We start from the raw sequence: 15,061 nt of genomic DNA, 5'->3' as shown, positions 1-15,061 counted from the left end.
GTCAGCATTCAGTGAGACAAGATACAGCAAAACTTTTTTTTTTTTTTTTTTTACTTTGACTAAATAATGCGCGCTGAACATTTAATAAGTTGTCAGTAAATACTGTACAGGAAATAAACACGAGCACACAAGATGAACTAAAAAGAAACAGAATGTACAAACTGCAACATATAGACATTCTTAATAAAGGTTGTTAGGTACATTTAAATACAAAAAATGTGTCTTCAAAGAGTCGGCAGGACCACCTTGTAGTCTTCATCAGTCTCCACGCCAACCTCCTCCTGAAATGAAAATGTCACAGATGTTTAAAAAAAGTTTCAATTAACTCTAAAATCTTTATTTCATTCACCAGGAACTCTTTCTTGCTCTTGGGATATCCCTCCAGGATGGTGTCCATAATGTCCGAAGTCTGAGTAGAATCAAACAAACATGGAGTTATACATTAGCCTCCGTGAGGAAAACAATTTTTACGAAGACTTAAAGTCCTTACCAGTCTCTTCCTCTTTCGCCACTCTTTCACATAAACATTGTGTTCTTTCAAAACCTGAAGATAAAATAGTTTGGATGAAAGTGAATGCATAATAGTACAAAATTATTACATTTTTATGCTATCTTGCTTAAATGCCAACATTTTATTCGACTTTAGTGGCAATTTCATATTCCAAACCTTGTCTTTCTCCTCTGGCGTGACATGATTGTTGGCCGACTTTATCTTGTCCAGACGCTTGTGACATTCTGAACACTCGTCTCTCAGCCTGGCGATTTCTGATATCATTTCCTCTCTGGTCAGACTGTTGTTGAGCTCCTTCAGCTCTGCAACCACACATGTTGTACAAAACAGTTGCCATCAGAAAAACCCATTTTAAGCTACAAATTACCTTCTAAAACTAATCTGTTAAAGGTCCATGTTTTGGATGCCAAATGCATTAGAATCATTTGAAAAAAGACAATGCAAGATGTTCTTTCCCATCTTGTTTTTTTGGGCAAATATAATGTTCAAACTTGGAGTGTTTTCTCATTGGAGAACATGGAGCTACTGTACCTGCATTCAGCTGTCCGCAGCTCTGGCTGAGGGCCTGCATCTCCTCATTGAGGCTGGCAATGCGAACGTCCATGGCCTTCAAGTCTGCATCATTCACATCTTTCAACTGAGCCTTTGAGGAGGAGGAGAATGATCAACATGCAATACGAAGATCCTATCAACGTGCAACTAACCTGATCAGCAAAATAAATCTTCTGCTTGCCATAAGTCTTCTCTTTTATCTTGCCCTCCAGAGCCAGTAGCTCCATGGATTTGACCACTGCCTGGTGACAAGAAAGAAGAAAAACACAATGTTTTGCTTTGACCCCCAAACCACCCACTCAAAGCCTAACCGTTCTGCCCAATCCGTGCTGGCTTTGTAGGTTACAGAAGACATCCTGGGCACTGTAAGGACGGTTCTTGGCATTTAGGTAGGCAAGGATGACTGCGGCGCCTGTGAAGATGAAAATGTTCTTATGCATGACCTATATTTTGCTCCTTAAATTGTAAATGGACAGTAAGCATTGCAATGATGTACGACTTGATCCATACTGTTAATCTCGTAGCTAGCACGCGGCTAATGTTAGACGATTTGACTAAAACTTAGCATTAGCGGCAACTTAACTCGACTACAAATTAAAATTCCGCATGATAATGATCGATAACTTACTGTCAGTGTTGTCCTTTTTACTCATTTTCAACTCGTCCTCGGTCTTCCGCCTTATTTCCGAACTGAGTTTCGCGCGAAATGATTCGTCACAAATAGATCGTCTCTGTAAAGGTGCAGTACAAGCATCAACATTTTTCAAAGCTCACAAGCCTCAGCGTCTCTAACATAAAGTTTAAAAAAAAAAATTATATGCATTCTTAACTAAAGTGACATTGTCGAATTCCATGGAAATTTTACCGAAACAAGAGTGAGTGTTCACGTTTGGTTGTACGAGGTAGAAATTCTACTTCCGGCTAAAGAAGAAGAACTCGAAGTGTTGTCTGAAATGGTGCAGTTAAAATTCTTTGGCGTGAAAGAAGACAAACTGCATTGAAAGGCAAAGTAATGCTCAGGCAGCGCATATCACCCTCTGTGTTGGCTCGTGAGTGAACGATTCGTTCAAAAGAATTGATTTCTTCAGTGAACTTTTTCAGTTCATATGACTTCAACCAGTAGGTGTCGGTAATGCGCATTGAAGCTGATGCCACCTCGCCATAAAACAAAACGAAGAAAATGACGCAACTTCCCGTTCACGAACGAGTAGTGAATTCCATTTCCCGTTCACCAACTGAACGTATCTGTGAGTGAATGAGTCTGTGATTTGCATTTCCAGTTCATCGCGAGAACGATTCAGTGAGGGAACGAATCCTGACTTTCCCGTTCGCGAACGAGTTAATGGGTGAACTGCCTTCCCGTGCATCAACGGATCAGTCAGTGAACGTGCTACGTCTCCTGGCGTGAACTATGTAAGCCAGAATGTAGATTTACGATTTGCCAAGGAACGAAAGAACCACTCACTGAAACACCACTTCTTTTATGCACGTTTTCTCCAAGCTAACGGCTTGCATGAATTATTGCATGCGCCGTTATGCAACAACGGGGAGTGTCCGAATGACGTCACAGATCAAACAGCCTATTTTTCCCTAATGAAGTGGCCTGTTAGTAGGTACACCTCATGGACACTTCAATAGGTACACTACACGAGGTAAAAAAATAAAGTGTTGTGAACGATTCGGTGAACGATTCTTTTGAACAAATATTTTGAGTGAACCGATTCTAAAGATTCAGTTCACTTTAAACTGGAATGCACATCACAAAGTACAAAAGAGTGCAGACGACTGAGGACTGCCAGGTCGAAATAGCCGACTGGTTAGTGACACGGAGCTTACTTGGTAAGAACTTGGTTCGATCCCAGATGTGTGCTTATACATAAATGTGCTTTTAGACTTGGAACCTCGCATTGTATGCGTTTTTTACGTTTAGCTCCTGCAGAACGTGAAAATGAACAAAATCTTTTCACGCAGGTGTGTTTAACGAGGGAATGTTGGAAAACATCTTGGAATGCGGCCCCGAGGACTAGAGCTAGACAACTGTGACCTTTGACCATGATATTTCCCTAATAAAATGGCCTGTTATTAGGTACACTTGAAAATGGCGGTGTACCTAATGGAGTGTCCGTGTGATTCCCTCGTTAAGTGCACCTGCGTGAAAAGTTTTAGCTCCTGCGGAACGTGAAAGGAGCTAAAACTTTTCACGCAGGTGCGCTTAACGAGGGTCACTTGGAAAACATGTTGGAACGCGGCCCCAAGGACGAGAGCTTGACACCTGTGACCTTTGACCATGATATTTCCCTAATAAAGTGGCCTGTTATTAGGTACACTTGAAAATGGCGGTGTACCTAATGGAGTGTCCGTGTGATTCCCTCGTTAAGTGCACCTGCGTGAAAAGTTTTAGCTCCTGCAGAACGTGAAAGGAGCTAAAACTTTTCACGCAGGTGCGTTTAACGAGGGTAACTTGGAAAACATATTGGAACGCGGCCCAGAGGACTAGAGCTTGACACTTGTGACCTTTGACCATGATATTTCCCTAATAAAGTGGCCTGTTATTAGGTACACTTGAAAATGGCGGTGTACCTAATGGAGTGTCCGTGTGATTCCCTCGTTAAGTGCACCTGCGTGAAAAGTTTTAGCTACTGCGGAACGTGAAAGGAGCTAAAACTTTTCACGCAGGTGCGCTTAACGAGGGTCACTTGGAAAACATGTTGGAACGCGGCCCCAAGGACGAGAGCTTGACACCTGTGACCTTTGACCATGATATTTCCCTAATAAAGTGGCCTGTTATTAGGTACACTTGAAAATGGCGGTGTACCTAATGGAGTGTCCGTGTGATTCCCTCGTTAAGTGCACCTGCGTGAAAAGTTTTAGCTCCTGCGGAACGTGAAAGGAGCTAAAACTTTTCACGCAGGTGCGCTTAACGAGGGTCACTTGGAAAACATATTGGAACGCGGCCCCGAGGACTAGAGCTTGACACTTGTGACCTTTGACCATGATATTTCCCTAATAAAGTGGCCTGTTATTAGGTACACTTGAAAATGGCGGTGTACCTAATGGAGTGTCCGTGTGATTCCCTCGTTAAGTGCACCTGCGTGAAAAGTTTTAGCTACTGCGGAACGTGAAAGGAGCTAAAACTTTTCACGCAGGTGCGCTTAACGAGGGTCACTTGGAAAACATGTTGGAACGCGGCCCCAAGGACGAGAGCTTGACACTTGTGACCTTTGACCATGATATTTCCCTAATAAAGTGGCCTGTTATTAGGTACACTTGAAAATGGCGGTGTACCTAATGGAGTGTCCGTGTGATTCCCTCGTTAAGTGCACCTGCGTGAAAAGTTTTAGCTACTGCGGAACGTGAAAGGAGCTAAAACTTTTCACGCAGGTGCGCTTAACGAGGGTCACTTGGAAAACATGTTGGAACGCGGCCCCAAGGACGAGAGCTTGACACCTGTGACCTTTGACCATGATATTTCCCTAATAAAGTGGCCTGTTATTAGGTACACTTGAAAATGGCGGTGTACCTAATGGAGTGTCCGTGTGATTCCCTCGTTAAGTGCACCTGCGTGAAAAGTTTTAGCTACTGCGGAACGTGAAAGGAGCTAAAACTTTTCACGCAGGTGCGCTTAACGAGGGTCACTTGGAAAACATGTTGGAACGCGGCCCCAAGGACGAGAGCTTGACACCTGTGACCTTTGACCATGATATTTCCCTAATAAAGTGGCCTGTTATTAGGTACACTTGAAAATGGCGGTGTACCTAATGGAGTGTCCGTGTGATTCCCTCGTTAAGTGCACCTGCGTGAAAAGTTTTAGCTACTGCGGAACGTGAAAGGAGCTAAAACTTTTCACGCAGGTGCGCTTAACGAGGGTCACTTGGAAAACATATTGGAACGCGGCCCCGAGGACTAGAGCTTGACACTTGTGACCTTTGACCATGATATTTCCCTAATAAAGTGGCCTGTTATTAGGTACACTTGAAAATGGCGGTGTACCTAATGGAGTGTCCGTGTGATTCCCTCGTTAAGTGCACCTGCGTGAAAAGTTTTAGCTACTGCGGAACGTGAAAGGAGCTAAAACTTTTCACGCAGGTGCGCTTAACGAGGGTCACTTGGAAAACATGTTGGAACGCGGCCCCAAGGACGAGAGCTTGACACCTGTGACCTTTGACCATGATATTTCCCTAATAAAGTGGCCTGTTATTAGGTACACTTGAAAATGGCGGTGTACCTAATGGAGTGTCCGTGTGATTCCCTCGTTAAGTGCACCTGCGTGAAAAGTTTTAGCTACTGCGGAACGTGAAAGGAGCTAAAACTTTTCCCGCAGGTGCGCTTAACGAGGGTCACTTGGAAAACATGTTGGAATGCGGCCCCAAGGACTAGAGCTTGACACCTGTGACCTTTGACTGTGATATTTCCCTAATAAAGTGGCCTGTTATTAGGTACACTTGAAAATGGCGGTGTACCTAATGGAGTGTCCGTGTGATTCCCTCGTTAAGTGCACCTGCGTGAAAAGTTTTAGCTACTGCGGAACGTGAAAGGAGCTAAAACTTTTCACGCAGGTGCGCTTAACGAGGGTAACTTGGAAAACATGTTGGAGCGCGGCCCCAAGGACTAGAGCTTGACACCTGTGACCTTTGACTGTGATATTTCCCTAATAAAGTGGCCTGTTATTAGGTACACTTGAAAATGGCGGTGTACCTAATGGAGTGTCTGTGTGATTCCCTCGTTAAGTGCACCTGCGTGAAAAGTTTTAGCTCCTGCAGAACGTGAAAGAAGCTAAAACTTTTCACGCAGGTGCGCTTAACGAGGGTAACTTGGAAAACATATTGGAACGCGGCCCCGAGGACTAGAGCTTGACACTTGTGACCTTTGACCATGATATTTCCCTAATAAAGTGGCCTGTTATTAGGTACACCTCATGCATGCTTCAATAGGTACACTACACGATGTAAAAAAATAAATAAATGAATAAATAAATAAGAACGTGTTGTCACATGTAGTCACAAGGTCCAGGAGGGACATGAACGGTCTCAGTTGAGCACTTGATAAGGGATACCAAGCACTTTCCCCAATTGGATTTGTTTATTTCTTCATGCAATTGCTTGAAGGGCTGCATGGAAATCCAATTCACTCGTATACCTTTCAGGTTAATCTAATTGCTTCAATATTTATTAATTACATATATAATTGTATAATTTAGTGTTCTCACACAAAAAACAAGCAACTTAATTGAAAAGTTTATTCAATATAATTTGCACATCAAAACATATAAAAACGATTTCAGAGGGTAAAATACACAACTGAGCACACTTTTATTTTTTTTGTATTGTGAATCCAGCTGTTTCATTGTGCAGTATGTGATTTTCTTCTGAAAACCACACATATTAGTCTAGAATTCTGATAAAAACTCAACTGTGGCTCACTGAACTGTCTGGTATGGATGACCAAGTCATATTTTTTCATCATAAAGTCACAGCATACTCGCAAAATTTATGCGCCACTTTACAAACCAAACTATCAAAATAATAGTTTACTTCAAGTAACCCTATAAACTGTCATTTGTATATTTCTCCAAAAAAAAGACAATCTCAGCATTACTTTCACTTACATTGGGCTGTTTAAATGGTGTCATTTAAAGGGTGAGAAAGTCAAATTAGTCTTGAATTTGTTTATCCAGCACAAAAAAAATCATGTAACAGAAAATCACACAAAGTATCAGAAACATTAGGGACCAATATCTTTGCCTGTGTGGAGGATAACCACACAGTTAAAATAATATCTAGTGCACATTTTGATGTCAGTGTGGAGGATAACCACACAGTTAAAATAATATCTAGTGCACATTTTGATGTCAAATTAGATTGTCTCCCAAATAAAGACGTGCAACTTTGGAGAACAGCAAATGAGTAAAAAACAGCAGCATAAAAACGCTGAAAACCTGTGAAGAAACAACCTGCTGGGAAAGCAACACGGATGGCTCAAACGGGAATGTCAGATTTGGTCCCGTGTTGGTTAGATAGCCCTCTTGTCCAGACCTCTGCGGGAAAGAGTGTGACGGCTGAATGACAGCGTTTAGGATGTAGTGGTGTGAGTTTCTACTGAGACTTGGCAAAAGCCCAAAAAAAAATAAAAAAATGCTGGTGATTCATTATCTTACCAATCCGATTGGGTGTTCCATAACATATTCACAGTAACAAAAGTGATGCTGACCTGGGCAAGAATCAAACACGAACATTTTACCTACTGTCTAAAATGCCAACACGCTCATTAAAAGTTGAACTTGGTTGTTGTTTTTACTGTGGTTTACCAAGCAGGCTGGACAGAAAGTTGGAGCCCTGACTCTCTCGCCGTTGCCCTTCTACAACGGGGTCCATCTGGCTCAGTTCGGACTGATCCAGCATCTCAAAGTCCTCCACATCAAAGTCCGTGTCCAGCTCCGAGCTGGACTGCTTGCGAAAACTGCGGTGCGCTCCCGCCCTGCGGGAGGCTTGACTGCGCTGGCCGGAGGGTCGCCGAGGCTGCATGGAGCTGACCAGCGCCGCCCGGATCATGGTGCTGGCGATGTCGCCCATGAAGTCGGAGGCGGGCGGCAGGCCGCTGAGGGACATTTCGGCGTCTAGGTCCTCCTGATCCGAGTCCAGATGAGCGTCGACATCCAGTACAGAGGCGCGGGGACTTTGTAGCCCGGACAGAGCCAGGCTGGGCAGCCCGATGCTGGTGTCATCGTCGTCGTCCATCAAAGTGGCGTCTGGGTTGATGGAAGGGAAGTCCGGGAGATCCTGAGCAAAAGATTCCTCTGGATCACTGTGTCGGTCCAGATCTGAATCAGACAAAAGCACAGACAGTAAGATAGATCCATTTTCTATACATGTTATTTTGTGCTGAACGGAAGATGAAAAATAATAACTCACCCTCGGAGCCCTCGGTCAGCGGAGTCTGGCCTCGTGATAGGTTAAATGTCCCATTGTCGGTGTAGGAAATCTCAGCGTCGGAGTGCTCCGAGTCGGTCATGGCGAGTTCCTTTGCCACAACGCCGTCGTCAAACTGGAAGACACAACAGATCTATACTTTAAGCCTGTCAAACAAACTTTGCCATTTGATTTTTGTTTTTAATAGATTAAAAAGGTTTTGTGACGCCTACTGACCGTAGGACAGAAGGCTGCCAGCTCCTCCTCGCTGTCGCTGCCATCAGCTGAGAGGACACCGTGCAGAGGCATGCGCAGGACTAAAAACGACATGCAAAGAAAATAATTTTATTTCCTGAAAAAGCTGTTGATGCGTGTAAAAACAGACGGCGTTCCTCACACTGGTTGTCCAGTGGCTTGGACATCATGTAGCCGCAAACGCTGAAGTCCAGCCGCTGCAGGACCGGCTCCAGCTTCACAAAGACGCGCTGAAAGACCCTGTGGTAAGCCGCCAGAGGGGCCAGGAGGGTCAGCATCACTGGACAAGACAAAGAGAGAATTCTTACTAAAACTTCATTTTTCTAAATTAGCCATAATTGAATCAACTAGGCAGTCTGGCTCATGGACCACCGCAAGTAAGTCAGGAGTTTAAACACATCTGACCTATTTGTCTATCTGCCCGATTGCCTTCATCTTGCTGTCTTATCCATTAAGGTTTTCTCCCCCTTTTTCAACACAAGTGAATTTTTAACAGACGGGAGCTTGGTAGGACTCACCAGCCGAGTAGGAGAGCAACAACCCGGGAACGTAACGTCCAATCACGGCCAAAGAGAAGAAGAGGCAGCTCGTCAGGATGCAAAACTGGAACACATAAGCACATGTCGCCATTTTGGAATAAAAAGATATTCTTGTGAATGAATCTGTATTACAATAAATAATATCAGATTAATCATAGAAAAATGGAAATGTATTTTTAACGCTGAATTAAAAAGGTTTTTAGGTAACACAAATCTCATATTGTCCTCACCCTGCCGGGGTTGACTCGTTTGAAGTGCGCCAGGTTGGACGCAAGCACGACGGCGCTGACCCAGGCCTCGGCCACGTGGTGGCACAACTCGGGTACGCTGAGGATGCCGGGCTGTACCAGGCCCCAACTGCGCGTGAAAGCAACATTAAACGACATTTCATGCGTATGAATATTTTTGAAAACACAATTTCCGCTGCAGTGACCAACCTCTCGCTTTCAGATTCATCCTGGTTTCTGACTGTAAAGAAAAGAAAACAACAACCACTGATCCAGTTGGTGATGTTACATTTTTTTCCTACCATCCAAAAATAGGACCGATTAATCTCCCTGGCACCAGTCTGCCGCATGTCAGAATCAGAACACTACGAGAGGGCACGTTTACAAGCAAGAATGGGAGCTTAACTGCTGGAGGTGACACACAAATCCCTTGTTGAGTCCAGCGTGGCGGGGGGGTGGGCTGTCTTATCTCTTCAGTTTTATGCTAGCAGAGAAGAAAACATGTTTGCACCTCTGAGCTTGGGCCAGATCTTGTTCCTCCATATGTCGACGCAGACCACCACGGCCAGGCCGGACGCCAGCAGGAACAACAGACGCAGAGACGTCAGCGCAAAGAACCTGCAGGAGAACGCCAGCTCGTCAACAGCGACAACACACGGCCCTTGTTCTAACGTCCGCTCGATGATATAAGACTGTTATGTAAGACTTATTATGAACACAATGCTGAACTTTTTTTACACAGAAGCCCATCATTTCTGCTTGGAGACCTTATCACAATATGACTATTATTGTGGTTGTTTTTGCTGTTAATCAATACCAATGCAAAAGCTACAGTTGGGAGATTAACCTGACCAAGAATTTGCTGGCATATTAAAGCTTGTAATTGAGGTTAGCCATGTGATCTGCAGTGCAAAGATCTGGAAAATTAGATTTAGACACATTAAGAAGCAAACAAATAACAAAACCACAATTGCTGTAGTCTTGCAAAGTTTTCAGTCATACATTGAGTGTGAACGGTTGGTTATATACTTCAATGAGTATTTAGAATGTATCATGTTTTAAAATAAGTGGTTCTTACGCCACTACTAACTATGACCACAATAATAATCACATTATTACTTGTATAACTCTCATTTACAGCCTTGCGATGGCATTTATTGATACTCTTGCATTGATTCTCCCAATCAAAACGTAATGGACGTGTACAAAATGTTTAGGTACACAGCAGTTGCAATGCATACAAAGTTAATGTGTCCTCTCACCAAAACACAACGTTGACCAGCACATAGAGCAGCAGACACTGGAAGGGTCTTTCCCACACCAGCACCGACTGCAGGTAGGTGAGCAGCGGCTCGGAGGGCCCCAGTCGGGACTGCAGCGCCGCTTTGACCGCCCGCACCTGAGCGTCCCTCTCGCTGGAGCCCGGTCGGCTCCGGAGGCCGGTAGCACTGGAACCCGACGTGCCACCGACAACGTCTACCTCTGCCACGTCTTCCATAGCACCGGTTTGAGCAGTCTTCAAACGCGAATGTCAGAGAAGAAACTCTTGACGTGCAAATGAGAGGAAAACGCGTGTTATGTTTGTAGACGATAAGCAGCGCCTGCGGAACATCGGCTTGCTAAAAGCGAGCGGATTTTAAGAGCGATATCACCCGTTAAGTAACTATGAGAAGCCGTTGGGCGATATTAGAGGACATAATGTTATCGAAGCCATTGTGAAAAGTGTGAACAGTGAGCTGACACTTACTATTTGTACATTTTCGCATGGAGTAGGTCTCGCTGTTGAACTGCAAATATGGCGTAGTCTGTTTTTCTGAGCCCTTTATCGTCCAATCGGAATGCACAGGGACAAAAGTGGCATGTTGCATTCACTGTAATAGGAATTTTGTATACTTTTATTTTTTTACTGAAAAAGCGCCACATTGACGAGCAAATAAGTGATAAAACTTACTATCATTGCGCTGTTATTATGAATGGCAACATTTCTGCAATATTTAAATACAAATTTGTGAACACACTGACATTAGAGCTGTAGCTGAAATGTGAAAATACTAAATGGTCGCTTTCAATGTCGGTCAAAGTTATTGCAGTCATGTCAGCTGTATGTCATATTGTGCACAGCCACTGTGCGTATTCAATGTTATTTATTACACGTTAAAAAAAGATCATTAAGATTTGCGTGATAGCGACATTCGCCTCTCGGGGCAGTGTCGCCCTATATTTCGGCCAATGAGCAGACAAAGAAGTCGCCATTCAAGCATCACATTCGTCACCAAGCGGGAAGCAAGCTAATGACGGCTAGCTAGCACGCTAGCTAAACAAATAAACGGCTAGCACGGCGGCCAAATAAAGCGCCGCCCAAGACTTCAAGATGCCTCGGGAAATTATAACGTTACAGCTTGGACAGTGCGGGAACCAAAGTACGTGTACAAAAACCCCACAACACGGCGTATTTACCTTGCATTACTTCACGGCAGTTACGTCCCCTCGGTTAGCTTGCAGAGAGCAGTTGTTCTCTTATTGTCGTCTTTTGACGTCACCGAAATATTGTCATCAAATCTATTAAGACTTAATGCAATCGCTTCACTAAGCTGCAATTTGGGGTTTAGCTTCCTCAGAGGTTTACAATGACTTAGCGCTCATAAGGCTAGTAGATGTCGTTGCATCGGTACCAAACGTCAAATCTAGTGTCAAAACTACGAATTGCACATGTTGGTGTTGCGTGCATTAAATGTCGCATTTGCTCGTCTGTGTTTCGCTTGCAGTCGGCTTTGAGTTTTGGAAGCAGCTATGTGCAGAGCATGGTATCAGTCCAGAGGGCATCGTCGAGGAGTTTGCCACCGAAGGAACGGACAGGAAGGATGTTTTCTTCTATCAGGTACACGCTGCCTATCGAACATATAAAATGGTGGTGTTAGCTTCAAATATGTTTGTATGCGTCACTCAGAATGTTGTGCAGGTGTGCAGACTTAAATGTTGTCACTGTGCAATGACACAATACTCCAGCAGATGGCGTCCGAGGAGAGAACAATCACGTATCAATGGACAGATTGAAATGAGTGGTTATGGTGCTAACTGAACACTTAATAAAGGAGTCTATGCGTCTTTTAACACCTTGTCTTAAACATATTTGGTGTTGGATCCCAGAAGTTATAATACACTGTACACCCCATCCGTAAAGCACTTTGTGTTTGCGGCAGGCCGATGACGAGCACTACATCCCCCGCGCTGTCCTCCTGGATCTGGAGCCTCGAGTGATCCACTCCATCCTTAACTCTCCTTACGCCAACCTGTACAATCCTGAGAATATCTACCTGTCCGAACATGGCGGAGGGGCCGGAAATAACTGGGCCAGCGGGTACTCGCAGGTGAGTACTGTTATCAAGACATAAATACCTTAGATTGCCCTAAGGAAATATATAATGTGTTTTTTTCTTTCTCTTTTTTTTGCTCTCTATAGGGGAAAAAAATCCAAGAGGACATTTTTGACATCATTGACCGCGAGGCAGATGGGAGTGACAGTCTGGAGGCAAGTACTTGAAACTTCGCAAGCAGCAGATTGGTAGATACTAAACACTTCCTTTTTGTAATGGCTAGCTGTTAAAACGGCAACATTGTTTACATTTCCAACAACTACGATTACTCTTAGCTGTTTTTGTGTGCTTTCTTTAGCTGCCGCCTCACTAACCATTATTTTGTGTGTGCATGCGTGCGTGAGGAAGGTGTGGCCCAACGGGCTTGTGTATGTTGGCACTGCGCGGTATGTATTAAGCGTGGTGCTAATAGCTAAGGCAGAGTAGAAGGCAGGTATTAGGGAGGGAGCTGGTCCACATTTTTTTATGCCAGCTCTCTCTTATTTCTGGCAGGGGTTTGTCCTGTGTCATTCCATCGCTGGGGGGACGGGTTCCGGTCTGGGGTCCTACCTGCTGGAGAAGCTGAACGACAGGTCCAAAAGCACATATATATTTCCAAAATTATAAATTAAAATACGTCTGTTGTTACAAGGCGGCTAGTTTTCTCATCAGGTACCCAAAGAAGCTGGTACAGACCTACTCGGTCTTTCCCAATCAGCACGAAATGAGCGACGTGGTGGTGCAGCCGTACAACTCGCTGCTGACTCTCAAGAGACTCACGCAGAACGCCGACTGCGTGGTAAGGCAAATCTTGTCTTAAAACATTTTGGGTCTCGTGCTCGTGTGGAATTGGCGTGTCTTTTCTGTCCATTTCTGCCTTCTTTGTTTCAACCGTCACCCATGTTTGCAAGTCTGTTGTCCTCACGTCCTTTGTGCGTTTGGCTCACTCTTCAGGTGGTGCTGGACAACACGGCGCTGAATCGCATTGCCACCGACCGGTTGCACATCCAGAACCCTTCCTTCTCACAAATCAACCAGCTGGTGAGTGAGCGCGAGACCACGCTATTATAAACCCAATGCTCAATTTAAAGCTAGCATATTGCTAGGAAAGCCATTTCGTCTGTCCGTAGAAGGACGTGAGACGTCAAAATGGAAACAAAATGACATCTGTTCCAACTCCGATGTCATTTGGTGTCTTTTTTTTGTGTCAATTGTCCCATTTTGGCTACGATAGGTGTCCACCATCATGTCAGCGAGCACCACCACCCTGCGCTACCCGGGATACATGAACAACGACCTCATCGGCCTCATTGCCTCGCTCATCCCCACGCCACGCCTCCACTTCCTGATGACGGGCTACACGCCGCTCACCACCGACCAGTCGGTGAGTGGACCCGACCGCCGGGTTGGGGTGAGGGGCGGGTTAGGGTTAACAGACTAATGTCATGGTAGGTGGCCAGTGTGAGGAAGACTACCGTGCTGGATGTGATGAGGAGGCTCCTTCAGCCCAAGAACGTGATGGTGTCCACAGGCAGAGAACGCCAGCCCAGCCACTGTTACATCGCCATCCTCAACATCATCCAGGGAGAAGTGGATCCCACTCAGGTAAAGGCTTTACTTTTCATTTCATTTGGAAGTCAGCATTTCAAATGGCGCTGTTGTGAAGCTGGACGTCTCTTCGTCAGGTGCACAAAAGTCTCCAGAGGATCCGGGAGCGGAAACTGGCCAGTTTCATCCCCTGGGGTCCTGCCAGCATCCAGGTGGCACTGTCCAGGAAGTCACCGTACCTGCCGTCCGCCCACCGCGTCAGCGGCCTGATGATGGCCAACCACACCAGCATCTCCTCCGTAAGTCACACCTCGATGCTTACACAATGGACTTGAGTGTGACGTTGCCCTCTTGCAGCTCTTTGAGCGGACGTGCCGGCAGTACGACAAGCTGCGTAAGCGCGAGGCCTTCCTGGAGCAGTTCCGCAAGGAGGACATCTTCAAGGACAACTTCGACGAGCTGGACAACTCACGCGAGGTGGTGCAGCAGCTGGTGGACGAGTACAGCGCCGCCACCAGGCCTGACTACATCTCTTGGGGAACACAAGAGCAGTGATCGCAGCCCATTTCAACATATGCAACAGATGAAATGACTCCAAATGAATGTCCTATTAAGTCTTACTGAGTTTCCCAGCACTAACTTATTGCCTTCTTTTGGCGCTCTTCATGGTTTGTCAGTTGCCAATAACAAAGCCGGAACACGGGCCCCTGAGAAAGTAGTTATTGTAGTTATAAAAGGCAATTTTAAAATATTCAGGTTCTGCAGTGTCAAATAGAACATACATTTAATGGCCACATTATCAAAGACGATTTTTCTGTCAGAAGAGAGACATGTATCAAATGTGACCAGTGAGCATAACAGGAATGCTTAATGTTACATTGCTTGTTAAGTCTATTTAAATTGTACAATAAATTCATTTTCTTAGTACACATGGCCTTTTTATTTTTTATGAAGAAGTCCTATGATATATTTTTTATACCCTTACTATACATGGTCATTTTTTTAAAAACAAAAATAGCCTTGTGTCATCAGGAATTAAAGCAGCACAATGTATCAAAAATATCAATATCACGATTTGTTTCTTTTGGAAATGAATGCATTGATCTAAATTTGACCAACCAGATGCAAACTTTAATGTGTTTCATTTGCTTTTTATCCTACAAATCAACAA

The 15,061-nt window shown here is 44.6% G+C and overlaps 3 protein-coding genes across 4 annotated transcripts; 1 reads left to right on the top strand and 2 right to left on the bottom strand.

The window, feature by feature from the left end:
- Positions 1–33: 33 nt before the first annotated feature.
- Positions 34–2,124, bottom strand: LOC119125912 (PSMC3 interacting protein). 2 transcript variants are annotated; one of them, XM_037256888.1, is made up of 9 exons: positions 1,929–2,124; positions 1,692–1,794; positions 1,375–1,475; positions 1,216–1,305; positions 1,043–1,154; positions 668–813; positions 491–544; positions 350–409; positions 34–281 (listed from the first exon to the last, which is right to left on the bottom strand). In XM_037256888.1, the coding sequence occupies exons 2-9, from the start codon at positions 1,714–1,716 to the stop codon at positions 225–227; spliced, it is 645 nt and encodes a 214-aa protein (XP_037112783.1). In that variant the 5' UTR covers positions 1,717–1,794; positions 1,929–2,124; the 3' UTR covers positions 34–224. The 2 variants fall into 2 exon arrangements, with proteins under 2 accessions (XP_037112783.1, XP_037112784.1); XM_037256889.1 differs by having other exon boundaries at positions 1,692–2,124.
- A 5,018-nt stretch (positions 2,125–7,142) lies between these two features.
- retreg3 (reticulophagy regulator family member 3) lies at positions 7,143–10,846 on the bottom strand. The gene is made up of 10 exons (XM_037256802.1): positions 10,737–10,846; positions 10,252–10,534; positions 9,501–9,607; positions 9,200–9,230; positions 8,993–9,119; positions 8,742–8,826; positions 8,366–8,503; positions 8,206–8,285; positions 7,972–8,104; positions 7,143–7,880 (listed from the first exon to the last, which is right to left on the bottom strand). Exons 2-10 carry the CDS (start codon positions 10,485–10,487, stop codon positions 7,354–7,356), a joined length of 1,464 nt encoding a protein of 487 aa, XP_037112697.1. The 5' UTR covers positions 10,488–10,534; positions 10,737–10,846; the 3' UTR covers positions 7,143–7,353.
- A 382-nt stretch (positions 10,847–11,228) lies between these two features.
- On the top strand, positions 11,229–14,817 carry tubg1 (tubulin, gamma 1). The gene is made up of 11 exons (XM_037256818.1): positions 11,229–11,409; positions 11,755–11,867; positions 12,190–12,357; positions 12,450–12,518; positions 12,856–12,935; positions 13,015–13,141; positions 13,297–13,383; positions 13,577–13,726; positions 13,795–13,947; positions 14,028–14,189; positions 14,248–14,817. The coding sequence occupies exons 1-11, from the start codon at positions 11,361–11,363 to the stop codon at positions 14,443–14,445; spliced, it is 1,356 nt and encodes a 451-aa protein (XP_037112713.1). The 5' UTR covers positions 11,229–11,360; the 3' UTR covers positions 14,446–14,817.
- The last annotated feature ends 244 nt before the right edge of the window (positions 14,818–15,061 follow it).

Source organism: Syngnathus acus, chromosome 8 (assembly GCF_901709675.1).
Source record: "Syngnathus acus chromosome 8, fSynAcu1.2, whole genome shotgun sequence".
Lineage (NCBI taxonomy): Eukaryota > Metazoa > Chordata > Actinopteri > Syngnathiformes > Syngnathidae > Syngnathus > Syngnathus acus.
The sequence above is the reverse complement of the archived record's forward strand: the minus strand, read 5'-3'. Positions and strand labels throughout refer to the sequence as shown.

What these genes read in the sequence shown, in the direction of transcription:
- LOC119125912 (XM_037256889.1), bottom strand. Translation starts at nt 1,716, where the DNA reads ATGAGTAAAAAGGACAACACTGACA. An exon ending in GGCGAAAGAGGAAGAGACTG is followed by an intron (nt 410 to 490) that starts GTAAGGACTTTA and finishes GATTCTACTCAG; the next exon opens with ACTTCGGACATTATGGACAC. An exon ending in AGAGCAAGAAAGAGTTCCTG is followed by an intron (nt 282 to 349) that starts GTGAATGAAATA and finishes TTTTCATTTCAG; the next exon opens with GAGGAGGTTGGCGTGGAGAC.
- retreg3 (XM_037256802.1), bottom strand. Translation starts at nt 10,487, where the DNA reads ATGGAAGACGTGGCAGAGGTAGACGTTGTCGGTGGCACGTCGGGTTCC. An exon ending in GATGAATCTGAAAGCGAGAG is followed by an intron (nt 9,120 to 9,199) that starts GTTGGTCACTGC and finishes TTTCACGCGCAG; the next exon opens with TTGGGGCCTGGTACAGCCCG. An exon ending in TGGCAGCCTTCTGTCCTACG is followed by an intron (nt 8,105 to 8,205) that starts GTCAGTAGGCGT and finishes TGTGTCTTCCAG; the next exon opens with TTTGACGACGGCGTTGTGGC.
- tubg1 (XM_037256818.1), top strand. Translation starts at nt 11,361, where the DNA reads ATGCCTCGGGAAATTATAACGTTACAGCTTGGACAGTGCGGGAACCAA. An exon ending in CTGGAGAAGCTGAACGACAG is followed by an intron (nt 12,936 to 13,014) that starts GTCCAAAAGCAC and finishes TTTTCTCATCAG; the next exon opens with GTACCCAAAGAAGCTGGTAC. An exon ending in TCTCACAAATCAACCAGCTG is followed by an intron (nt 13,384 to 13,576) that starts GTGAGTGAGCGC and finishes TGGCTACGATAG; the next exon opens with GTGTCCACCATCATGTCAGC.